Source organism: Carassius carassius, chromosome 43 (genome assembly GCF_963082965.1).
Source record: "Carassius carassius chromosome 43, fCarCar2.1, whole genome shotgun sequence".
NCBI classification, from domain to species: Eukaryota; Metazoa; Chordata; class Actinopteri; order Cypriniformes; family Cyprinidae; genus Carassius; species Carassius carassius.
In genome coordinates, this window is record NC_081797.1 from 2,050,887 (window position 1) to 2,077,243 (window position 26,357).

The window sequence follows — 26,357 nt, forward strand, 5'->3', positions numbered from 1 at the left end:
ATCTAAACACAAACCACACACAATTCTTTTGCAGAAAATCATAGGAAGTCCATTTCTGAAGGTGCAACATGACAGTTACTTTTGCTCATTTTATTATAAAGAAGCATATAAATGAAGAGTTTATTGTTGCAATGCAAGTCTCATTGATAAAAGCAGCCATATTGATCTGCAGTGAGTGTCTTGGACTGTATCGTGGAGTGAAGGGTCAGTCTGTTTATCTCTGAGGTGCAGTGTGTAAATGGCCCACGGCTCTGGTATATACATCACTCCTGGATATTTCCTGCGTAACACCTTGTCGTTCCACAGACAGGCGACCCAGATGCTCATTAACACAAGAGACAGAGAAAAGCTGTAGAGCAGGAAGAGTCCGTTACCGTCCGGCAGAAAACCTTTGCGCTTCTGGTGCACCACTGTAGCCATCATGGCAAAGAAAGTGAAAATGAACGGGATGAAAAACTGTCCTTCTGTCACGAGATACCTGTGAAGAGTAGAGAGCAATTCATACATTTTAGCTCCAGCTCAACTAAAAAATAAAATGTTTTTGTGCTGACGTTTCAAGAACTTAATTAAAGACCAGACAACTTTGAACGAACATTCCATTTAGAATTGTTCGCTAAAATTCTGAGAACACTCTCTGTTTTCAAAAAAAAAAAAAAAATTCAAAACTTTACACACAAGTCCAAGAATTGCACACATGAAATAAAAAATGCCTCATGTTTCTTGCAAAATGAAGCATTCAAAATATCACAATCCCCTTTGCTATGATATTAATTCCTGCGAGCTCCCTGTGTGTTACATAGAGAACTGTGTGTTGTGTTCTGCAGATCTGGTGTGTGCTTCTGGCCTTTGAGTGCCAGGTTTCAGAAAGTGTGTGAGTACAGAGTCATCAGTCAGATAACAGATAACGAAAAGAAGTGAAAAGCATGTGTCAGATGGCACACTGATGTAAACAAAGTTAACAGGTGACACTGGAGCTCATTCCAGCAGCACAACACACCATACACACGCTGTTCTGTCTTTAAGAGCTGACTTTATAAATAATTCTGATCTGGGAAAGAGGGTTGAGTTTTGCTGAGGTGAATCATGAAGAGTCAGACACTGATAAACTGACCAGTAGTAAAGGCCACTAGGACCCAGCAGAAGCCAAGCGGAGATGGGCATCGTCTGCTCTGATTTGACAATAGTGAAACAGCCAGTGAAATACAGGATAGTATGACTTCATCATGTAACTTTACATTAGCCTAGATGCGTGCTCAAAACTTCCAAACTGACTCAAATGATTCGCGAACCAGCTCTGAACTCCCGAAATGACTCAAATGATTCACGCTCCGAACTCCCAAACTGACTCAAATGATTGGCGAACTCGCTCCGAACTCCGAAACTGACTCAAATGATTCGCTACGAACTCCCGAACTGACTCAAATGATTCGCGATCCCCAAACTCACTCAAATGATTCGCGATCCCGCTCCGAGCTCCCGAACAGACTCAAATGATTCGCGATCCCGCTCCGAACCCCGAAACTGACTCAAATGATTCGCGATCTCCAAACTGACTCAAATGATTCGCGATCCCGCTCCGAGCTCCCGAACAGACTCAAATGATTCGCGATCCCGCTCCGAACCCCGAAACTGACTCAAATGATTCACGATCTCCAAACTGACTCAAATGATTCGCGATCCCGCTCCGAGCTCCCGAACAGACTCAAATGATTCGCGAACTCGCTCCGAACTCTCGAACTGATTCAAATGATTCGCGAACCCGCTCTGAACTCTCGAACTGATTCTAATGATTCACGCTCCCAACTCCCGAACTGACTCAAATGATTCACGCTCCCAACTCACGAACTGACTCAAATGATTCGCGATCCCGATCCGAACTCCCAAATTGACTCAAATGATTCGCGATATCCAAACTGACTCAAATGATTCGCGATCCCGCTCCGAGCTCTCGAACAGACTCAAATGATTCGCCAACCCGCTCCGAACTCCCGAACTGATTCACGCTCCCAACTCCCGAACTGACTCAAATGATTCACTATCACGCTCCAAACTCCTTTCCACGTTGAAACATCCACGAACATAACCAGCTGAGCAGATCACTCTCTCACTATTTGATTGCTCTAGTCTTTATCCACTCATCATCATCATCCACCAATCAGAACACACGAGAACTCTTTGACCACAGCTGCTGTGCTTCTAAAGCTCTTGCAGCAGCCCAACACTGGTTTTCTCTGAGGTGGTCGGATCACATCAGATTGTGGTTAATCTTGCAGATCATGACTTATATCTACTCTTCCTCTCCCTGCAGTTTGGTAATATAAAGATTCCTCCTTTGAACTCCCACCTCTTCTGTGGGTTTTATTGTTCTGGGTCTGAATTTGGGCTCCTGGGCTCTCAAAAAAGAAACATTTTCAAACTCCAAGGTGAACGTTATGACAACTCCAAACCTACCGAAAGCAGCCATGCCAAAAAAATCAGCCATCCATCCTGGAAGTGGAATACATCTTGGTCCAGTGCATTGTGATTTGCAAAGGGGCGGGGCTCATAGAAAGGGGTGGAGCCTAGAAATAGGTGTTACCTGCTTCATAATAATAAACTCACCTTGAGCAGCAGGAAGGGTGTTGTGATGTTGTACAGCAGGTGGAAATAGTCACAGGGACTGGGTTTATTCAAAGGAAACCACTCCAAAGGACAAAAGAGCTAAAGAAGCCCATGGAAAAAGTATTAAACATCAGTGATTTTAGGCCTTACAGCTTAAATAAAATAATTTGTGCCAGAGAATTAACACAAGTGTTAAGTGTTAATAAAATTATAAACTGCTCAATAATACACAAGGGTAGGTGTAACTGCTTAACAAATGTATGCAATGTAAAAAATAAAAATAAAACCTTTTTACTGGCTTTTAATTTACCTTACAAAATACAAAACTACAGCATATATTACATTTAAATTACTTTAACAAAATGTATGATATTGCAAGTAAAAAAAGTCAATTATCTCTATACTGTATATCTCTATAAAATGAAAATATAAATTATATTATTATATTTAATAAATTATAACTCAAAACCTTTTCTTAACTAAAATATTGATTCATTGTGTTTTGATAAATAAAAACAACAACTGTCACTTGAAATAATCATGAAAAAACGTTAAACTTCATCAACATTTCCCATTTTCATTTACTCTCGGTTGATGTATAAAATAACTTAATATAAAAATAATAAAATATAGCACATTTAACATTGCTGTATATAAAATATTTATAAATGAAAATAAAAACCTAAAACTTAAATTAACAGGAAAAATGAAAAATATAAAATACAAACTAATTCAAAAAATATTAATAAAAACTATATAATTATTATCTCAATTACACAAAAATATAATTGACATGGATGTTGTCAAACAATGAATTTTGCACAAAGATGTTTTTTTGTTAATGTATTATGTATAAGTATAAAGGTTTTGATTATTTATAGATTTCTCTATTTAATAAAACAGCGCGAAGCCTATTTGACGTTATTTTAATACCACGGCTAAAGGCCTGCTGAAGTCCAGCAGCCAGTTCTGGAGGGTGAAATAAGACCAGAGGTCCATGTGGAACTGAGCTGTCCTCAGACCGGGGTCCGTCTCCCTCGAGCCGAGTCTGTCACGAGAAGACAAATATAAAATGATAATGAGAAATATGCCTGAGGTCATTAAAGTCACACCATGCTTTTAGCAGCGTCTATCAGATGCAGGCCCTGATGTGTGCTTCCCAGACCATCTGGCAAATATTTCTCATTTATTTATGTCCATCTGTCTCACTCTGGTTATGTCACTTTAATTCTTTCTCCCGCTGTTTGACTTTCATGCTGACTTTGCACCGTGGACAAGAGGTCGGAGCACAAATCAGTTTTAATGGAATTGTTGACATGAGGATGCAGGAGCTAATGCCACATCAGAGGACAACACAATCAGCAATATTCAAGATCACATTCAAACGGTGCACTGCAAAAATATAAATTAGATCTGTAAAAATAAAAAAAGGAGAAAAAAATAAGTGTTATAGAGATTGAGAGTTGCTAGTTTTTTAAAAAAAAAAGTATATAATCCAGTTAAAGTTCCTTTCAATTTCAAATAGCATCTCGTTTCAGTTGATTATAATAACCCTGGTGCAGAAGAGTTCGAGTTAAATACTTAGCGTTGGTTCAAATCACAAATTCTTGACCTAAAAAAACACTAAACTAAAAAAAGTGCAAGTGTAATGAAGATGGTTTTGGGACGCATCCAGACTCTTCCTCCATTTACAGATCAAGAAAACGTAGAAAGCGTCTCACGGAGCGCCGTGGGAAACGCACTTTAATCTCATCCGATTTGTTTCCCTCAAATCCCAGCGCTCTATCTCCGGCTGCAGGGGTTTGGGAGGCATCAAAGAGCTTTGGGCTTCTGAATGGGATGCTAAGGTGGATTCAACCCAATCCAAGCACTTTTATTTGGAAATATTTAAATCTAAATATATTAAAAACGACTTCAAATATTTAATCATTAGACACATTTTTTATATTTAACTATTAATATGTCTATATGTCTATATATATATATATATATACTTTTTAGACAAATGCCAACTGCTCAAATGCACTTCATGGATCTTCTACAATGCATCTGAATTGCTTACAAAAGTGTCTTAGTATGTAGTATAAAAATGCACAATATGAAAGGTTCAAACCTGGTCAGGAAGGCAGCATGCATGGCACAGTTTTGCCTCTTGCGCATAACGGGTTTTCTGCTTTCAGCCGCACTGGAAGCAGCCGATCCTGTGAATGACCTCTGACCTCAGCTGGCAGGGGTAAAATGCCCCAAGAAAGCAATCATTCTGGTCCAGTCCTGCTCTGTCCTGGATGCAGCGCTTGTAAAGCTGCAGGACACTCATGCAAAGTACAAAACAAAATACATCACGTCCACACCCTGACTTCTGACTATTTATGAAAAGAAATGCTAATTCATAAAGTCAAATATAACTAAACACACATAACTTAATAAAAACGTTAGTAATTAGGAAAACAAATGAATCATTAAAGCTTGTCAGTCCTGAAAGATTAGGTTTTGTGAGCGCTGTGTTTGTGGTTGGTGCGGTTGATAAAGCTTTAATCCATACCTCTCCCTTTGTAAACACACGACAAGTTTCAGGATTTCATATTTCTGTTGAAAATACAGCTCTATGTGTCCCTAGAAACTCCTGCCAAAACAACAACAACCTGGATTTAGTATTGAATCATTCAATCTATTTGTAAGAAAATTTAAATCAGTGCCATCAAATGATTAATCGCATCCAAAATAAAAGTTTTTCATTACATAATATATGTGTGTGTATTTATTATGCATATATAAATACACACACATACAGTATATATTTAGAACATTTTTACATGGTTATGTTTATTTCATTTATATAACAGACAAATATATTTATATATAAGCACAACATATTTTTCTTAGATATACACATGTATGTGTGTGCATTTATACATAAATAAATACACACACATATATTATGCAACGAAAACATTTATTTTGGATGCGATTAATCATTTGGCAGCACTAATATAAAATTAACTTTACAACTACGAATATTTTTTTATCTATTAATTTTATATTATCTATTGTACAGTGATGTGATATTTTTAGATCGATTTTAATTATTTTTTATTGGATCCAGGCTTCTGACATTGTAAAAAACTTCTATACACACACACACATGATTATATATAGTGTCTTTTTTTAAATAGATATATTAAATCATGTATGATATTATATCATATCTATTTTTTTAACAAGTTATTTTATTGGGATTTTTTTCCTTAATTTTTATTTATTACTGATATTATCTGATTTATAAATAGTTTAATATCCACTTTATTGTTTGTTATTTGGTCCAGGTTTCTGACATTGTGGAGAACATCTAAACAAACACATAAATTATATTAAACTATATTATACACTAATAGTGACTTTATGTATAAAATTAAACTAACGTTATATATGGAAAATACAGTTTTTTCGGGCTGGTTTTACCATAGTATTTTTATTGGGATTCATTATTAAAATTATAATTTATTGGTAGTACATATTATGTTGGGGACTTTTATTTCGAAAAGACATTCTAGAATCCTAGTGTCGCACTTCCTGTTATTGCTGACTTCATTTCCGGGCGTCGTTACTGGCAGAGGTGAAAGACATAGACGCATATAAACGCAGATTTGAGCTTTGATTCGGATTTATCAGCGAAATCCGGATTCGTTCCGTTGAAGCGATCGGCGGTTATTATCGCAGAGGAACTCAGAACTGAAATCAGGACAAACCGAAGCATAAAAGTGAAGGAATGGCGCGAGGAATCTCGCTTCGCTCAGAAGTGAAAGAGAATCCCGATTTGAATCGAACGGACTAACTTGCTTCTGGATTAGTCCATAATCGAACACTAGAAAAATCTAGGATTACATATTACAAGATCCTTATCTTCAGTAAATTAGTCTAATTTGTTTTAACCAGCTCGTAAGACCCGTATTAGTAACGTTAGATCATATAACCCGTGTTTGGTAATAGAGATCAGGTATAATGGAGCAGCTTCGGCGGAGGCTCTCTGTGCTTCACGAGCTGTAGTAGAGCTCAGCCAGCTGGTTTTAATGGGAGGCGGATGGATCTGCTCTGAGATCAGCGGGCGAATCTTGCACAGATGGCCGAGGTACCGGCTCTGGCCCGGTTGGAGTCCCTGGCCCGATATGTTCACAAAGCGGCCAGCGAGGGGCGAGTCCTGACCCTGGCCGCCCTGCTCCTGAACCACGCCACCGTTCAGACCCGGTACCTGCTGGAGCACGTGACCCAGGAGGCTGGACAGAGGTCCACTCCGCTCATCATTGCTGCTCGGAACGGACATGACAAGGTGGTCCGGCTGCTTCTGGACCATTATAAAGTGGACACCGAACAGACCGGGACTGTCCGGTTTGACGGGTGAGATGTTTATTACACGTATCTACATACACTCATTACGTAAGCGATACATTTATTTCGCTTACTGTTACATTGTATTATCTTTGCTATTAACTTACACGGATACTCGTCTGGATTGAATTGTAAATTATGTTGTAATCTTACCTGTATATTATCCTAGAGTTTTCACTGAGAATTAGTAATCATTTACAATGTACAAAATGATTGAGCTGGCAACAATTGCTATAAAATTCACACTCATATTCGCTGAGGTAATTTTACAACTATCGATAACTGAAACAAAAAAATAATGGATGAAATAAAAAGAGCGCGAGTCCGCGGAGTGATATGAGACGTATGAAATTAGCACCGTTTCAGTTACCCGGATGAGCGGATTGATAAACAGCGAAAAGTAGATCGATGAATACCGTGATTGACTTATCAGAAGCGAGTATTCCCAATGTAATAAAATGCTTCCCCCATAAACAAACCTTTTTACAACCGCCCTTTATGTTGATGATACATGTCCAAACAAGTATGATTTACTTTGTGGAATATTGAAAGAAGCATTTAGCAGATTTTATTTCATGCAATTAAAGTTAATTAAGAAGATCTCCAATAATGTGACTTTTACACTGTATTTTAAGTCTTCTGAAGTCATAGAGTTGCTTTGCATCAGGTACAGACCCAAATTTAAGTCATTATCCATTGAAAATTCATGATTGAGTACATTCTATTATGGCGCATTAAGAAGCATCACAACAAGTTTGAGCATTGCAGTGAATTATTTTCTTTAAACTTTACACTGTGATACATTTTTCTAGGTCAACAATTATATTTCTGATTAATGTAATCCTTACAAATGTTACTATTGTTTTGTACTTGTGAGCGGTTAAACTTGTGAAATTTGGAACAACATGACAGCGAGTAAATGCTGGCAGAAATGTCATTATTGTGAAACTATTCCAAAAGAGCCCTGTGTTTCATTATGCCATTACTGATGTGTCCTTCGCTCTTACAGGTATATTATTGATGGCGCCACGGCTCTTTGGTGTGCAGCTGGCGCTGGGCATTTCGAGGTGGTACGTTTGCTGGTTTCGCACAATGCCAACGTGAATCACACCACCCTCACGAACTCCACCCCGCTCAGGGCTGCGTGCTTCGACGGCCGGCTGGACATCGTACGGTATCTTGTTGAGCACAAGGCCGACCTCAGCATTGCCAATAAGTATGGCAACACTTGTTTGATGATTGCCGCTTACAAGGGCCACACTGACGTTGTTTACTTCCTGCTGGAGCGCAGGGCGGATCCTAATGCCAAAGCTCACTGCGGGGCCACTGCTCTGCACTTTGCCGCAGAAGCCGGACATTTGGATATCGTGAAGGAGCTGGTACGATGCCAAGCAGCAATGGTGGTTAACGGACATGGCATGTCACCACTGAAAGTGGCGGCCGAAAGCTGCAAGGCGGACGTTGTAGAGCTGCTGCTGTCGCATGTGGATTGCGACGTACATAGTCGCATTGAGGCACTGGAACTACTTGGAGCATCTTTTGCCAACGACCGTGAAAATTACGACATTCTTAAGACCTACCACTACTTGTACCTCGCCATGCTGGAGCGATTTCGTGATCCCGAGAGGGTTATCGCCAAAGAGTTGCCGTCTCCTGTCGTGGCGTACGGAGGGAGGGCCGAGTGCCGGAATTTGCAAGACTTAGAGGCCATTCGACACGACCGGGATGCACTACACATGGAAGGCCTTATGATTCGCGAACGAATTCTGGGTGCGGATAACATAGACGTGTCGCATCCCATAATATATCGCGGCGCGGTCTACGCCGACAACATGGAGTTCGAACAGTGCATCAAACTCTGGCTGCACGCCTTGCATTTACGCCAAAAAGGAAACCGCAACACGCATAAAGACCTCTTGAGATTTGCGCAAGTGTTCTCGCAAATGGTCCACTTGAAGGAGCCGGTTCGCGCATCGGACGTTGAACACGTTTTGCGCGCCAGCGTCTTAGAGATCCGCCGCAGCATGGAGCGCTTGCGAACCACAACTGATGTGGAGTTGCAAGCAGCCACCGACAGCTACGAATCCAACTTGTTCACTTTTCTCTACCTGGTTTGCATCTCTACGAAAACACAGTGCGGCGAAGAGGAACGATCACGTATAAACAAACAGATCTACGACTTAATACGCCTAGATCCCCGATCTCGAGAGGGGTCAACGCTTTTGCACCTAGCGGCTAGCTCTAGTACGCCAGTAGATGACTTCCACACCAATGATGTGTGCAGTTTTCCAAATGCGCAAGTGACCAAGCTGCTTATAGAATGCGGAGCCCATGTAAACGCCATGGACCATGAAGGAAACAGCCCTTTACACCTCATCGTACAGTACAACCGTCCCATCAGTGACTTCTTGACCCTTCATGCCATCATCATCAGCCTTGTCGAAGCCGGCGCTCATACGGACATGACCAACAAGCAAAAGAAGACCCCGCTTGATAAGAGCACAACGGGCGTTTCTGAAATCCTTCTGAAAACACAGATGAAGATGAGTCTGAAATGCTTGGCGGCTCGCGCCGTGCAGCAACACCAGATCTTGTATCGGGACCAGATTCCCAAAAGTCTGGAGGAGTTTGTTGAATTTCACTGATCTGTGCTTTTGTTTTTCCATCAGATCTGGATTTTGGAGTTTGTTTTAACCTATGAAATGGTGCTGAGAACTCCTAATTTGACCTTGTTTAGTGCTCTGCATGGATCGCAAATCTAGAAAATGTAGAAAATATATATCCATTTGAGAGATCTGACTAAATGCGACTGTTGCATTTTATCCCCAAGGAACTGGAGTTTCCAGTTTCATTCCGGTTCTTTTTTTAACAAATCAAAGAGGATGTTGATGCTGATGGATACAGGCGGTGCAAAACTCTTATTTTGAAAACTGATACGTTTCTTCTTTTGGCAAAGGCATTTTATTGTGTGTTGGACTTTAGACGACAATGTGAACAGCTTTTTTTTTAAAATAAGCTGCTCTTTTGTCAACATTTTCATATTTTTTTGTTTTCTTAACATATTTTATAAAAGGTTTATTTAAAACAGAGTGAAAAATGTCTATTTTATAATGAATCAATAGCCGAGAGTTGATATCCACTCTGTGCCAGGTGGTTTCTTTTATTTGAACATTAAAATGTGCCTGTAACCAGAAAGTTGGACGTTTATTATTTTTGCCATTATTATTATGGTTCTTTTTTTTTTATAAACCATGATGCCACTGTAAAGCCAATTAGCGAGTCTGTAATTATGACTTGCGTTAATGAGCATGTGCTGGAGCTCTTTTTGAGTCCCGGGGCCTTATTCTGGATGGTGCTGTTGTTGTGTGAATGTGTGAGCAGCATTTCTTCCTGTTTTTAGCTGTGTGTGTGTGTGTGTTTTGAGAGCATGTCTGCTTGAATGTGGATGTTTTGAACCCTCTTTTATTTGCACCATGTTTTCTAATTTAATTACTGAAGATAGATCAATGCGTTTTTATTTCCTTACCAGTCATAACAGGATTAAAAACATTGATCTAAGACACCTGTCAGACTCTGTGTGATTCTGTCGTATTTATAATTCCAATTCTTAAAGCAATATTTCTCCCAAAAACGAAAATTTGCTGAAAATGTCCTCACCCTCAGGTCAACCAAGATTCGTTTTAGATTGAATGATGTTCGGGGAGTTTTATTCTAAACTCATTATTCTTCTGTGGTCTGATCCATTTCACAGGGAAATTTAGAAGAAGTGACACTTTCTTTAAGAACAGAAGTGTTGGGTCATTCTTGATTCTGTCCGTAAGGAATTGATTGGGTTGGGAAAAGTGATGGAAGTGCATTTATTCTGAATATCAAGTGAGAGTGTCTTGAGGAATGGTTCACTCAAAAATTTAACTTGGCTAAAAATTTTCTCACTCTCAGGCCACCCAAACTGTGGATCAGTTTGAGAAATGGAGAAATGTAGCATTACATCACTTGCTCACCAATGGATGTGAATGGGTGCCATCAGAATGAGGGTCCAAACTGCTGATAAAAACATCACAATAATCCACAAGAAATCCACTGCACTCCAGTCCGTCAATTAACATCTTGTGAAGTCAAAAGCTACATGTTTGTAAGAAACAAATCAACTTTAACTTCAAACTGTCGCTTGGTGTGGATTACTTGTGGATTGTGATGTTTTTATCAGATGTTTTGACTCATTCTGACGGCACCCATTCACTGCAGAGCATCCATTGCTGAGCAAGTGCTACATTTAGAACAATTTCTTAAATAAGAGAATTCAAAAACAAATATTTAGTCTTTTAAATCAAGGTGATTTTAATTTATTCAGTGGTCCAATAAAAGCACATGACAAACATTCAGCTGTCATTTTTACATGCAATAAAATGGTGACATAAATGAAAACGATTAAACCGAGTGACCATAGAATCACCATGGTGTCAAACTGAAAGCTGTGAAGCCATGTCAGAAGAAAACAATGTGCGACAAACATTTTAGATTGAATGACAATGATTAGAACAGAACCTGAAGTATGTAGTATGTATAGTGTGCACAGTATGCTTTTTATGCATCGCATTACTTATATTTATCAAACTGTGCACACTGCACAGAATAATGTTAACCATCAATGCAATGCATTTAACTTGATCTTTCACTTTCCCAGTGTGATGAATGGATTGTAAATTTACAAAGAATTTGGTCAGGCCGACATCTTCATAAATACTTTGACTTTAAATGTAAATAACCTTACGTGGTTTACACATGGAATAATGCATAGTAGTTCACTTAGTATTTTTCCAATAGTCTGCAGTGTACAGTGTGCTTGTAAGCAGTAGACTAGTACTCCATTCTGAACACAGACACGGTTATTCCAGACAGCGATCATGAAAAGTGTTTAAGGGTAATTAAGATATCTAGAATATTTTAATAATTTATAGCACCCCTCCCCCGCCCCTCAAATCTGTGTCTCAGTCTTAAATTAATAAAGAGAAATTACATAGAATGTTGTACGTTTCCAGTATTTTTCATATATATATATACACACACACACACACACACACACACACACACACATATATATATATATTAGTGCTGTCAAACTTGATTAATCACATACAAAATAAAAGTTTTTGTTAATGTGTATTCGTAATATGTGTATATTTATGATGTTTATAACAAATACACACATTCAGCATATATTTAGAATTTTTCCATGTACGTATATATATATATATATATATATATATATATATATAATGTAATATATAAATATTTCTAAAATATATATATATTTTTTCTTAAGTATATACATGCATGTGTGCTTATACATACATAATAAATATACACACACATATACTATGTAAACAAAACCTTTTTGGATGCGATTAATCACGATTAATTGTTTGACAGCACTAATATATATATATATATATATATATATAGTTGAATTATTTATGACAGCACATTTGCAGTCAGTATGTCAGTCAAAAAAAATTCTAAAAGCCAAGAGATAAGTCTGAATAAAAAAGTAAAATGTGCATGTTTATTTCAACTACCCTTAAACTCTTTTACCAGTTTTAAAGACGAAACACAGATTGGAGCAATACTTCCGATTCCAGCTGCAATGTACTCTATATAAAATTGTGATTACAACCAAATCTCAAATACATGAACAGATACAGGAACATGTTGCAACCAAATGCATTAAGGTGCATAAGTCTATGGTTAAATATTTTATTTTAATCATAGTTTTACATTATATTGCTGAACCTTTTTTTATATATATATATTTACAGATTTCAAGTTCAAAATTCTTAACAATGTGCAAGTGCATCAAAAAGTCTTACGATTCTGTTCCACAATCTGGTTTGTTTCGTGATATGCAAAACATTTATCAGCTCCAAAACCTCTCAAAACGGTTCAAACCGAAGCCTCTTCATTAGTCTTTTTAGTTGACTAGTACTTTACTTTCCACCTGTTTCCAAAGTCTCAAACCACATGATATTACTTCCTCATAAACCACATCTTCACATCCTCTGTCTTAATTGGTCGCACGTTTAGGGGAAGCGAGCTGATTGGTTCTGCATCAGACTGCAGGAGGGCGTGGCAGTGCTCGAGAGCAGCTGATTGGCTGACACACACCCGTGTCTGGAGAGTCCCTGAGTGATTGGCTGAGGAGGTTGCCGTGGCATTACCGATCCTCTGCTGTCTTCTCATTGGTCGCCTGCTCTTCCCTCTCCCTCTTCTGCCTGCTGAAGAATCCAAGCTGCAACAGTGATTTGTTTTGAATTAAATAGCAGTATCATCCTGAGAGATCTGACCTTTAACAAGCCCTAAAATAAGTATTTCTTATGTAAATGTAAGTTTTTGATATGCAAATTCATCTCTACTTAATCTTGTGTAAAAGAGCATCAAGCATATGGACAGAATTTAAGCTTGGTTCTGGATAAGGGATTTCAGTTGATAATTAAATAATAATAATAATAATTCAAGTCAACATAATGAAAGTTTGTTAGCCCAACAGCCAAATATCAGTGTTATTTACATACTATTGTAGCATTTATTTATATTTTGAATTAGATTTTATTTTCAGTTCATTTTAGCTTCATTAATTAATGTGCTTCTGTCGTTATTATTATTATTATAATATTTTTTTTAAGTTTTAGTCATTTTAGTACTTCAGTACTTTAGTACTCCAACTTATATAATTTGACATTTTAGTACATTAGTTATGTTTTAGTAATTCTATTATAAATCTATATTTAGATTTTTATTTAGTTAATAGTTTCAGTTTGAGCATTTTTTGTATTTCAACTTAAACGTATTTTATTTCAGTTGGTTGCCAAGGGAAAATGGAAAAAAAATAAAAATAATTTGTGAGATTTTCATCTCTAAAAAAATATATATACTTATTTTACTTGAGCTTTATTTTGAATTACAGAAAACAAGGTTTAATAGTTTAATTATTAGTTAACAATAACGACATTGCCAAATATTCGCATATTAAAGTGCATCATTTTTAACAATTTTTAAACCACTTTATTGTGCTGTATGCATTTTAAAATGGAGATAAACTACAAGCAAGCCATTCGTAGGCAGATTCACCCAAAATTAAACCAGAAATAGTCGAAAATGAGCAAGTACACCCGGCTGCAGCCTGCAGATAGAGGCGGGGCTGCACCTGGGGCGGGGTTGCACGTGCAGCCCCGCCCCACACCTACTCTGATTGGTTCAATCGTCTTTCATAGACTTACATGATAGGAAATGTGTGCGTAGTTAGTGTAGGATGGAGAATGCTGTTCAAAAAGCTAAAAACACTGTACAATTTTACAAAGCCTTTACTATAATGCAGTTTTTTATTGTTAACTTGACTCACTATGTCTGATTTATTGAATCAAGAGATGTTAGCTGCTGCAAGTTTACTCTTCTTGACCAGATTAATTCACAAATGAATAATTTGGACATTCTAAAAGCACGCTTAACGTGAAAGTACGTGGCTTTATGCATTAAAAAAAGTGTTTTAAAAAGACCAAACTCAGTAAACAAATTATTAATAAAGCATTCTATTCACAGACAAGCAGATATGAGCACAGAATACGAACACAAAGCGTTTAATTTCCACCCATAACCTGCTTGTCTGTAAATAAAATGTGTTATTAAAAATGTTTACTGAGTTTGGTCTTTTTAATAAACGTTTTAATGCATTACGCCACGTTACGCGTTTTCCTTTTAGTCTAATGGTTTTCTATGGGAGGAAAACGCTTAACACGTAATTAAACACATTGCATTCTTATTCTGGACTCATCTGCCTGTCAGTGAATAGACCGCTTTATTATTAATTTGTTTACTGAGTTTGGTCTTTTAAAAACACTCTTTTAATGCATTAAGCACCTGCTGATTGAAAAGAATCGGCTCAATGGTCAAATGGATATCGGAAAAGATATCAATATAATATAAATAGATGATACTATATAAAGTGTATCTCAATATTTGACAGTGGCTGTGAGACTGCACTAAAATAAGAGCACAATTATCATGAAATTGTGTTCGTTACTATAGCAACGGTTTACAGGTATGTCCTTTCAGAATCATCACTGGCCGATAGAAATAAAAGTTTATCGATTTCTTCACTTTCAAATAACGAGGAGCAGCATATTTTCCTGAAATAAATGGGAGAAAATGTCTGTGTTTTGCAATGTAGTAAAGAAAATGTAAAGTTTCATAGAAATTGAATTGACAGACACATAAGACTATTGCAGTCATTTATCAACTGCATGGCGGATAATTATATGTAACAATAACTGTCTTGTCATGCTATATAAATTAAAACAGTAATGATACACCCCTTTTATTTTCCTTTCTCATACTCTGATGATATGAAATAATCATATTTTCTAAAATAATTTAATTCATAATTCATTCTTCTATCTGAAGACCTGGTCGTCTTACTTTGGATAATCAACCCAATTAATTTACTATATTCATATGTTAGCCTAAAGATCAGCTTAATTTAACAAAACAATCATTTCAGGGACATGGCGAGTTACAGGCTAATGTTTTTTTTTTCTTTTGTGCATTATGAAGGCTTTATAAAACTGTACAGGGTTTGTAGCTTTTTAAACAGCATTCTCCGTCCTACACCAACTACGCACACATTTCCTATCATGTAAGTCTATGAAAGACGATTGAACCAATCAGAGTAGGTGTGGGGCGGGGCTGCACGTGCAACCCCGCCCCAGGTGCAGCCCCGCCTCTATCTGCAGGCTGCAGCCGGGTGCTTCTCAATATAAGTCTATATTAATACATATTTTCCTATTAGCTTGGTAACTGTGAATAAAATCTATTTCACACCTTCCAGAGGGCCAGAACCAGCAGGGCCAGGAGCTGAAGTCCTCCCAATGTGCTCCCAACAATCACCCAGATGGGAATCCGGTAATCTTCCTCCTTCCTAATCTCCAGGATTATCTACACAACCAAACGCTTAAAGTCAAATTTGTGGAAGAATCAGGTTTACAAGCTCAGGCCTCATATGCAAACCTGCATAAATGAATGTTAGAAGATGTGTGTATGATTCAGTTGCACCAGTTATCAAGTAAGAAAAGACATCCATAAGGGGGCAGCACATCACTGAAGTTATTTTGGTTCTCATATTTGGCATATGGTCTTTCCTTCTCATTACACCCGTGCACTTCTCCTTCAAGCACAAGCAAGTGTAATAAAGGAACTCAGATGCATCATTAAATATCCATGAAGTGGTTCATGTACCGTACTCACATGTCTCATAGGTCGTTCCTCGTGGAGGAACATCGGACTTGAGGGGCTCAACTCGACTACAGCCGTCATCACCAGATCTAACCGTTTAAATTTCACCTGAGGAATGAGATGAAGAGTTTTTTTAATCGCATCTCTGAAAAAAAAAAAAAAATGCTCATATTTTAAAGTCCTCTTCGATATTCAATAAGAAATTAGCACAAAAGCTTGCTTTGGGAAAACCGACGTACATAATTAGAGGAAAAATTTATTTTCTAATAACATATGGACTCCTTTAAACAATTTGCTAACAAGTAGATAATGTGGAATGTAAAATAATAATGCTAATAATACCAAACAATAATGTGAACAAATGCCTGATGAGAGAAATTACTATTATTTTACAATAAATTAATTTTAATTTATTATTATTATTATTCATATTTTTAAGTGTAATTTGTGTGTATATATATATATGTAATGCAATAAAATATTATTATATTATTTATTATATATGACAGGGTGGAAAACATTGGATACATAAAACGTTTAACATTTAATAAAAATATAACTGGAAAAAGAAATAAAAACCTGTATACATTTTGGTAAAAATTAGGTAAAGTGGCACATAAAATCATGATGACAGTAAACAAATTCCTTATGTGAAAAATTATTATAACATGTATTATAACAGATACTGTACTGATAAATATAACTGTCATTTATTTTCCTATTAATTTGTTATATACACACACACACACACACACACACACACACACACATACATATCACATAAATACATACACATTATATATATACATATGGGATACTCACAGCTAATAAAGAGTGCAGATTGAGGTGTCCTGTTGCGGTGATGATGACGTCTTCTTGGGGAAACAGGTTGATTCTACACTGAGATAATAACGTGTCGCTGGTGGATGCATTCTGTGAACACAAATAACACAAATATGAATCACATGAAATGCTTTTTGATCACTTGGAAAATGAATGTGCCAGAGAGGAAACTGTAAGTGAATCGTTTCCAATTTGGAACAAATGTTGGTGTTATCTTTAGCCAACAGGAAGTGATTAATCAGGTTGGGTGGTTTGTTTTCATCAAGCTCATCACTGCAGATGGATGCCGTTTGTATATCACAAAACTTCTGAGTTTGGGCGATGAGTAAGGAGTTTACCATGTGTGGGTTGAGTGAGAGATCCTCCTGTGAGGACGAGCCGGCGGTAATGACACGAGGAGCGTTGCAGTGTGAGCCCGCCGTCTGAAACCAACATACAGTGGTTAATGTACATTTGCAGATAATTTTCTCAAACCAACCAAGATATTTTTCTTCAGTAGAACAGTTAATAAGATTTTTAGCTGAAACTCCCTGCTGAAAAAATTTGTAATGGTTAAAATGAGACTTTATTGGTTTTAATGGAAACCGTAATGGACCCCATTGGGTTTCTACTGATAATTAGTCACCTTGTATTGATGGCTTGTTAAAACCAATAAATCTGAATGGAATATGTCCCAAAACACACTACAGAAAACCATTTTTAAATGGTTTTAATGGTTAAAGGTTATGTAATGGTATTGGTTGTGGAAACCATTTGAAGTTTCTGTGCTGGTTTCTATTGTCAGTTTTATTTTTCAGCAGGACTGTGATCCTTGGTGATTCATAAAATGCGAGTCAGCAGCTACCATCACTTTGAGAGGCAAAACGGGCATTGCAGGCAGCACAAAATGAATTCCCGTCGCTCCTGATGATATATTGAGGTTTTATGAAGAGAAACAATCGGTCTGTGCAAGAAACTGAACATTATTTATCATTACTTTAATTCTGGGGAAAACTGATTATTTTTCGTGAACTGATTCTTTCTGACAGTTTGAACTGGTTCAATTCACTACTTTATTTTTGCAATCACTTCAATGCTAAATGTAAAGCAAAAATATTATATTAACGCACCAGATGCAAAATGTGGATGTGTTACGTATCTAAAGCTTATAAAGTGAATAAACTAGTCTTCTTTTCACCTAAACAAAGAGAAACCATAAAAACATTTATTTATCTCCTCCATTCGAGTGTTCGGGTCAAACCTGCGCACATTTCAGGCGTCTGAAAGGGAGTTTTGATTGAGTAACTTGTTGATCTGAGCTGCTTTGAGCCATAAACTGTTTCAAATGCTTCTATTTGGTGAACTGATTCAATCAGTTCACTAAAAAAACAAGTTCAAAAGAATGATTCGTTCATAAATCAGACATCATTGGCGGTTTCCCTAAGGCTCTGGGTAATAATTTTGTAAATAATATTAACCTTCTTGCACAGACTGATCGTTTTGCTTCGTAAGACCTCAATATATCGTCAAAAGCCATGTGTATTAAAAACGGACAGCGGTTGATGCATTATATGAATCACCAATGGCTAAAAATCTTTAGTGCTAAAATCTTCTTTACTGTTCTTCTGAAGAAAAGCAATCTTGGATAACCTGAAGGTAAGTAAATTAGCAGTACGTTTTAAATTTTTGGATGAACTATCCCCTGAAACACACGCCACAAGTCATTCTTGATAACCAAACCGATGAGGATTTACACAAGAGTAGCACTCACTAAAACAATGACTGATTGAATTCAAGCTGTGTCAGCTCAAATAAACTGACCAAACAGATGGCTTGCATTATGAATCAGGCAAAATAACAAACTCTGGAAGCAGTGAAAGCATTCGTTTACAACAGCCATGACACAACGCTCAGTTTTAGATGAACTGTTTCGAAACAAGGTCACAGTTTGAGGCTGAAATTTTATAATGAGCATAATTAATGCAAAAAATGCACCTGAGTAATATCCAAGTCTGAGAGGCGCAGGAGAGCGTTTGCATTTCTGGTCACAGCGAAGACGTTTAATGTGAAGAGAAGCTCAGATACGGGAAACATGCCGAGGTTTTGGATCTGCAAAACAGATAGCTTTAGGAGAAACATCTTGGAAGTCCAAATAAAATATTTATTTTGTTCAGGTGCCCAGCGCATGTGCTCTGATTCATTCTGGAGAATATTATCTCAAAGCTGGTTTGGATGTGAGGAGCCCACCTGATAAGAGAGATTGAAGGGCGGTCCTGTCCCAACGGGGGCGCTCTGGACAAGCTCAGGTTTGATCTCAAAACGGGACGGGCTGGAATCTCTGAAAGAAAGACTCACAGTGTGAATGACTCAATATGAAATAATCCTTTAGCTTGAATCTCACGAAACCTGTCAAGAACACGTCTATGACATATACATTTAACTGAACAGAGATGACATCACTGAATCCAATGATGAACTGCCTTTAACTATCATTTTACATTATTGACACGGTTTTCCTAATGAATGTTGTTCAGTTGCTTTGACGCAATGTATTTTGTTTAAAGCGCTATATAAATAAAGGTGAAAGGTGACATATTTCACCTCAAAAATCAGAGGAAAAAATTATGCAGTTTTTATCCTCATATTGTCTCACTTTGGACTATTCAGATTTATTATTCAGTTTTTATTAATAATTAATATTTTTACATTTTTCTTCTGTTTCCAATTTAATAATAAAAAAAAAAACATTTTTTTAAAATGTATTTCAGTTAAAGTAATTTTTGTGCATTTATATATATATATATATATATATACATACACACACACACACACACACACACACACACACAAACTGAAATAACATTTCTAAAATGTTTTTTTTATTTATAAAAATGGATATATATATATATATATTCATTTTATTTCAAGTAACAAATATTTTTATGCTTTTAATTGTAGTTAACTAATAACACAGGTAAACATATTTATATTTTTTACATTGCAATGAAATAAATAATATAATATAATATAATATAATATAATATAATATAATATAATATAATATAATATAATATAATATAATATAATATAATATAATATAATATAATATAATATAATATAATATAATATAATATAATATAATATACACTTGACTTTTGGACATTTTTTCTGTGAGATACACACTACTGTGTTACCTTGTGAACAGAATATCAGCCTCATATTTCAGATTATGATATATGTCATTGATGTTGTCTTCTGGAGACATTTCTTCACCTTCACTGCAACGAAACAGAAGGATTAATCTAAATATTTAAAAAAATCTATAGCTTTCTTAATCTAACACTATTTTTTTTAAAAATCAATAATAATTTAATCTACATTCGTTTTATACATGAACAAAAAATATATATATCCTCAGACGAGATTCTCATGGGTTCAAAGGTCACGACCTCACCTGGAGACCCTCAGAGTGATCTGGACGTAGTTCAAGAAGACAGATCTGCTGAACTCAAACTCCAGTCGAAAATACACCTGGATCAATCAAACGAAATGTGAACGAAAGACAACGGAGAAGGACGTAAACACAAATAAAGGACGGACTTCTTCTAGTTGTTAATGTTTTCACTGTCGTCTAATCGCCGATACTGTGATTAATGCAAGTGCTGCTTTTTTTTTTGTCAGGCCTTCACTGTGTGGAAAACAGCCCGTTCGGATAGGCATGGACAGTTTTTTAGGCAGTTTTTCCGTTCTATGGCTTCAGTCGATGTCAGGAGGATAACAAACATCTTTTTAACAACCCCGGGCTTCTGTTTTGTCAAAGATTGACGAAAAGTATTTTTCCAAGAAATCAGGCAGCAGCATTTTTTAGACCACATCTTCACAAAATAAAAATTGCCCAAATTAACCAATACATGTCTTTGGAAAGGCTACAATGGAAATAAAATACCATGTTTTTGGGCATGTATCTTAGAAATATCATGCCATATGCATATTGTTATTGAATCAGTGTCAACGGACACCTTCACTAAACCGTGCCAGCAGTGTTTGAGTGATCAGTAATATTCAGACGAGTCAGTTGTTAGAGGTTCACCTGAGCAAAAGACCTCATGAAGGGCGCGCTGATGTTGCAGGTTCGGTAGAGACTCATTTCATCAGAGTTTGGACACTCAATTGCAATGTCTGCAGGTGCCTGAAAAACAAACACATTGTCAATTTCAGACCAATGCATTTCTGCGGAGAAAAGCCCACAAATAAAGATCGTTCCAAGACATTATGGAGTAAATCACTGAATGGACAAAAAGTGATTTAGTCAATGTACTGACTTCAGAAGTTTTATTTGCACCAGTGAACTACAGTCCACATGAACTCGGTTTACAGTTTGGTTCATGAATCTGTCTGATGAAGACAATAACCCTTCAATGTTTAGGAATTTAAATGATTTGAATAGTCAAATATTAAACATGCATCGATCGTTTTGTGTTATGAGCTCCTATTCGTTTGTGATTACGGAGTTTATTTTTTATTTTATTTTCCATTTATTTATCATTAATATAATTTCTTCTCAATAAAATACAGTATTTTATAGCAGTATTTGTTTAACATTTGAATCAATATATTTATCTAAAAAAATTTATATTAAATATTTGTATGACTTTTTCATGAAAATTTGATTTAAAAGTCTCCCATATATCCAGGTTGTTCAAGACCATGGGAACCCTGGAAATTAAATAAAAATGTCTGTTATAATGAGAACAACTTAAAACAAGAAACCTGATTTCAGTTTACATCTTGATTTTTATCTTACCAATTTACATTTTTTTAAATACCGGTGAATTTATATTACTTTTTTAGTCAGTTGTGATTACAGAGATTATTTATAGTCTTTATAATGAATTAAATTAAATTTCAAATTGATAAATTGCATTAAAATGTTCCTTACAGATTCAGACTGTTCTTTAATAAAAATAGCAGTTGTCAAGCAAACATTAAAATAAGAACATGATGTGTTTACACCTTAATTCTTAGCTGTTTTATCTTATTTTATCGCTTGATTTGACTATTTTAAAATCATTTTAACATGTCTCTTAAGGCTGTTTGTGTGGCATATGTGTGAAACTGGACCACAAAGCATATGGGTCAGTTTTCAGAAATTGAGATTTCTGCATCATATGAAAGCTGAATAAATAATATTTCCATTGGTGTAAGGTTTGTTAGGATCAGACAATATTTGTCTAAGATACAACTATTTGAAAATCTGGAATCTGAGGGAGCAAAACAATCTAAATATTGAGAAAATCATCTTTAAAGTTGTCCAAATGAATTCTTAGCAATGCATATTACTAATCAAAAAGTTTTTAGATATTTACTTACAAATTTACAAAATATCTTCATGGAACATGATCTTTACGTAATATCCTAATGATTTTTGGGATAAAAGAAAAATCGATAATTTTGACCCATACAAGGTTTTTTTATTTTATTTATTTATTTATTTTTGGCTATTGCAAAAAATATACATAAGCAACTTGAGACTTAAGGATTTGTGGTCCAGGGTCACTTATGTGTTGCTCAGTCACTAATCAGGTTCCAGTGAGATTAGGATGCTGTCTATGAAGTCACTGAGGAAGTTCATAGTTTCCCTTTCACTCTTGACCTCTTTATCAGCAGCCCCTTCCATCTCACGTCTGAATTCCTTCTTTAATGCCCTAAACCCTCTTAAATACAGTTTAGGCCTGGGCTGAGACTCAGATCAGAAAACAGACCTTCAGCACCAGACTGGAGAGCTGGAGGTTTGGAGAATGTGTGATGTGCAGCATCGTGCCGTAGGCGTTTTCTCCGCGGTTCTCTAAACGCGCCTCCACCAGAACTTTCCTCCGGCTGGCCTCCACCAGACGCTCACCACTCGTCCTCAGATGGACACACGGCGGCCACGAGGAGCGCTCGAGTCGCCCGCAGAACTGCCTGAAAGACACACACATAACAGGGTTTCTGAAGGTTCATCGAGGAACTTGTTTAAGACCTTTTTAAGGAATAAATTGAGGGGAACACAACATGTTCTCAAAATGTAAATGCATAGAGACTAGACAATATTAGTAACACTAATATATAGATTTTCTGTCTTGTTTTCCATTACAGATACAAGATATTCTTAAATCATGATACATTGACAAATTTTCAAGTAAATGCATCTTGATTCAAATATATTTAGACAGTTATACTAGAAAACAAGTAAGAAAATCCATTTCGCAGTGTATGAATTTAAGACTTTATACCCAATTTGAGATGTTTCTAGAGACTTCATTTATGGATTATGACTTTTTAATACCTGGTGAAACCCTGCTTAAGGACTGTGGTGTTTCAGTGTGTGAGAAACAGCTATGATGTGCGTTTGAGGACATACCTGAGATCTAATAGGTCAGAGCTGCTCTGCAGGACGAGGTTGGGAACGCACTGATCGTCATTATCACAACCGTTCCAGAATGGTAGCTGGAGAGAGAGAAATGTCATTTGGAAGGATGCAAGACAAAAGTGTTATCAGTCTGTGTGTGTGTGTCTGACCTCTGACTGCAGACTGGTGGGCCAGCTGTCGTCCAGCACTGACCCTTCATCTGCGTTCTGCAGGCCTACGTTAACACTGAAGATCAGGGGTCGTGTGTAATCTGTCACTTCCTGTGTAAACAGACAGTAAGATACCATATTAACACTGCAAAGATGATTTTTGTTTTCCAGTACAAATATCTAAATATTCCTAAATCAAGATATTTAATAAAATATCTAAATAATGCCAAAATATCTACTTTTAAAACCACATTGGGAGATATTTTTCTTGTTTTGTGCATACAGTAAATGCACTTAATATTTTAATTTCTTTTTTTTAAGACTCAATATTTTAAGGAAGTAAAAAATGTCACTTGATTTAAGAATATTGGATATTTTTGCTGTAAAATAAGACAAAAATATGGAGTATTTACATTTTTTGCATATTGCACAAGCATTACTATTCCTGAAAACGAACTGTTATTTATAAATATTAACACATGTTATTATCAAATATTAAATAACTACTAGTGGGGTAGAAACTGTGAAATTTTAGATGTAAATGTGAACCAGATATGACAGGAGTGGACATTTCTAAATAGAGAGTTTTTTATTGCATATTATTACATAGTCCTCTGGAATATTTGAATCTGATTGGTTAATTGCAGTTGTTCAACAACAACAACATTTTATTTAAAATATAAATCTTTTGTAACATTATCAATGTCTTTACTGGCACTTCTAAATTTAAAGTCCATGTGAAGCAGAAGTCGCTGCTGACTTTTTTTCAGTATGATGACATACTTTCAACTGAAACAGAATATTAAGTAGAGGGCGGGGTTTAATTTTTCAGCTCCTCCTCTAATCTTTCACTCATAGCATACTAACAGTTGAAGGGGCGTGGTTAAGTAAAATCTGCCAAAGCCGTCAAACTGATATCATCAGCGCAGGAAGCGGAAGCAAATGATCAGAATTTGTTCAAAGATTACCAAGACAAACCATTTTTTTCAGAGGATTAACTTGCGCGGATTAATTGTTCACTTTAAGACTAACAATGTGCACTAACAAAATCAATATTGTACATTTTGATTTCATGGGGACTTTAATGCATCCTTGCTGAAAAACGAATTTCTTACAAACATTAAAAATTTAAATAAAAAAGCAAGCACAGTAGCTTGCTACTGCCAATGCAAATGGCGATAAGGTGCCATGAGTATTTAAGATATACTGCTGCTGCACAAACAGCATATAAAAACCCATAGCAGATCAATACAGGTGGAGCTGGGGAAGGTGGAGGGTTTCAGAGAAACGCACTGTATGAATCTCAAGTGAATGCTATAAATGCAAAGCAGTAAGCTCATTGGCTGCATATGCGGCATGAGCCAATCAGCTTGTGCCAAGTCGTTTAACTCTCTGAATATCATCAGTTACATTAACAACCCATTTCTAGTAGATTCATTAATAAAGAGCTGAAATGGATAAAAGTGACTGCAGTGTGAATACTTGTGCAGAAAGTGGCTCACATGAACATGGAAATACACTTTCTGGCAGTAATCTGAGTCCGTCCGCAGGGTGACGTCTCGGGGCTGTGGCTCTTCAGTGCTGTCCAACACGGCTCTGGGGAAATAGCCATTCTCCTCGAAACCAAAGCTGTACCTCAGCGCTGAACAGAAAAACATCATCTCAATGTCAACAATAGCAACATCTCTGTTCATGCACCCGTTTCCAAATATAAAGTTACTTTACAAGAGTAATGCACCTTACATTCTTAAAAATAAAGCTTCCAAAGCTGTTTTTTTTTTCACAGCAGTGCTGAAGAGCCATTTTTCTTCCACAAAGAACCGTTCAGTCAAAGGTTCTTTAAAGAACTTTCTCTTTCCTACCTTTGGTTCTTCAGATGTTAAAGGTTCTTTATGGAACCATTTAGACAAAATACATTGTGAAGCACCTTTATTTTGTTGGGAATGTAGAAAACAAATCCAAATTTAAGCCATTTTAGGCCACTTTTGGGTATTCAGATTTGGATATTTTTAAACGACTCTGCTAAGCATCTCCTTTTGTGTCCTTCTGAAGAAAACCGAACAATAAATGACAGACTTTAAATTTTTGCAGAAACTATAGCCAGCATTTGATAAAAAGGTGAATGCTATCTGTCTGTTTGTGACTCTCAGACACATTTATGTTCTGTCCTGATCTGATAAGTTCCAGATGGGAAATGTAGGGGATGCCTGACACAGTTTTATGATGGTTTCCAAGGACTCCTCTCGCTCTAAATGCAGGGATTAAAGTGTTTTCTCTTTGGCTGGAGGCTTTATGCATTAGGAAAAACTGTTCTGATATATTTAAAGAGTGACCTTTCGAGCAAACATCTGAAAGACATTACTCACAGACACAGGACCCTGGAAAATACAACGAGTGTGCATTTATCATTCAGCCATCTGATTGGTCCAGTTAGAGTCCAGTTACATACCGACTGTTTTTGGATCTGTGATCGGTGTCCGCTGCGTGATGTCCAGGCAAACGGTGGCCAACATACACGACACCTCTCGACCTCCTCGGATGCAGTCTTTATTAAAAACATTGATTTTTGAAGGCTCAAAATGAATGCTGATCCCCACGCGGACGACACTGCGAGACCTGTTTGAAAACACATGAAGTTATAATACTGCCTCAGGAGAATTCAGGAGATATCAATTATGTATTGTTTTTATTTCTCCTAAAATCCCAAATGA

At 36.5% G+C, this 26,357-nt stretch overlaps 3 protein-coding genes across 3 annotated transcripts in view; 1 reads left to right on the top strand and 2 right to left on the bottom strand.

Annotated features, from left to right (window-relative positions):
• Window positions 1-120: 120 nt before the first annotated feature.
• cln6b (CLN6 transmembrane ER protein b) lies at window positions 121-5,293 on the bottom strand. The gene is made up of 6 exons (XM_059535922.1): window positions 4,715-5,293; window positions 3,535-3,649; window positions 2,602-2,700; window positions 2,043-2,053; window positions 1,112-1,216; window positions 121-478 (listed from the first exon to the last, which is right to left on the bottom strand). The coding sequence occupies exons 1-6, from the start codon at window positions 4,759-4,761 to the stop codon at window positions 121-123; spliced, it is 735 nt and encodes a 244-aa protein (XP_059391905.1). The 5' UTR covers window positions 4,762-5,293.
• An 890-nt stretch (window positions 5,294-6,183) lies between these two features.
• fem1b (fem-1 homolog b) lies at window positions 6,184-10,546 on the top strand. Its single transcript, XM_059536938.1, has 2 exons — window positions 6,184-6,993; window positions 7,994-10,546. Exons 1-2 carry the CDS (start codon window positions 6,719-6,721, stop codon window positions 9,627-9,629), a joined length of 1,911 nt encoding a protein of 636 aa, XP_059392921.1. The 5' UTR covers window positions 6,184-6,718; the 3' UTR covers window positions 9,630-10,546.
• A 2,180-nt stretch (window positions 10,547-12,726) lies between these two features.
• The window catches only part of itga11b (integrin, alpha 11b), a 44,726-nt gene continuing 31,095 nt past the window's right edge, over window positions 12,727-26,357 (bottom strand). The window contains exons 16-30 of the mRNA XM_059535872.1: window positions 26,096-26,262; window positions 25,149-25,288; window positions 23,647-23,757; window positions 23,489-23,574; window positions 22,851-23,049; window positions 21,179-21,277; window positions 20,543-20,619; window positions 20,283-20,366; window positions 19,336-19,426; window positions 19,084-19,197; window positions 17,448-17,531; window positions 17,089-17,199; window positions 16,279-16,374; window positions 15,856-15,969; window positions 12,727-13,270 (exon numbers count right to left, since the gene is read on the bottom strand). Coding sequence (XP_059391855.1) covers window positions 13,196-13,270; window positions 15,856-15,969; window positions 16,279-16,374; window positions 17,089-17,199; window positions 17,448-17,531; window positions 19,084-19,197; window positions 19,336-19,426; window positions 20,283-20,366; window positions 20,543-20,619; window positions 21,179-21,277; window positions 22,851-23,049; window positions 23,489-23,574; window positions 23,647-23,757; window positions 25,149-25,288; window positions 26,096-26,262 — 1,648 coding nt within the window. The 3' untranslated portion in view covers window positions 12,727-13,195. The remainder of the gene's footprint in view (window positions 13,271-15,855; window positions 15,970-16,278; window positions 16,375-17,088; window positions 17,200-17,447; window positions 17,532-19,083; window positions 19,198-19,335; window positions 19,427-20,282; window positions 20,367-20,542; window positions 20,620-21,178; window positions 21,278-22,850; window positions 23,050-23,488; window positions 23,575-23,646; window positions 23,758-25,148; window positions 25,289-26,095; window positions 26,263-26,357) is intronic.

Bases quoted from the DNA above. Each gene is read 5' to 3' on its own strand.
- cln6b (XM_059535922.1), bottom strand. From the start codon at position 4,761: ATGCGCAAGAGGCAAAACTGTGCCATGCATGCTGCCTTCCTGACCAG. The intron at 3,650-4,714 runs GTTTGAACCTTT...TTCTCGTGACAG, and splicing joins CATGCTGCCTTCCTGACCAG to ACTCGGCTCGAGGGAGACGG. The intron at 479-1,111 runs GTCAGTTTATCA...TACTCTTCACAG, and splicing joins CCTAGTGGCCTTTACTACTG to GTATCTCGTGACAGAAGGAC.
- fem1b (XM_059536938.1), top strand. From the start codon at position 6,719: ATGGCCGAGGTACCGGCTCTGGCCCGGTTGGAGTCCCTGGCCCGATAT. The intron at 6,994-7,993 runs GTGAGATGTTTA...TCGCTCTTACAG, and splicing joins GGGACTGTCCGGTTTGACGG to GTATATTATTGATGGCGCCA.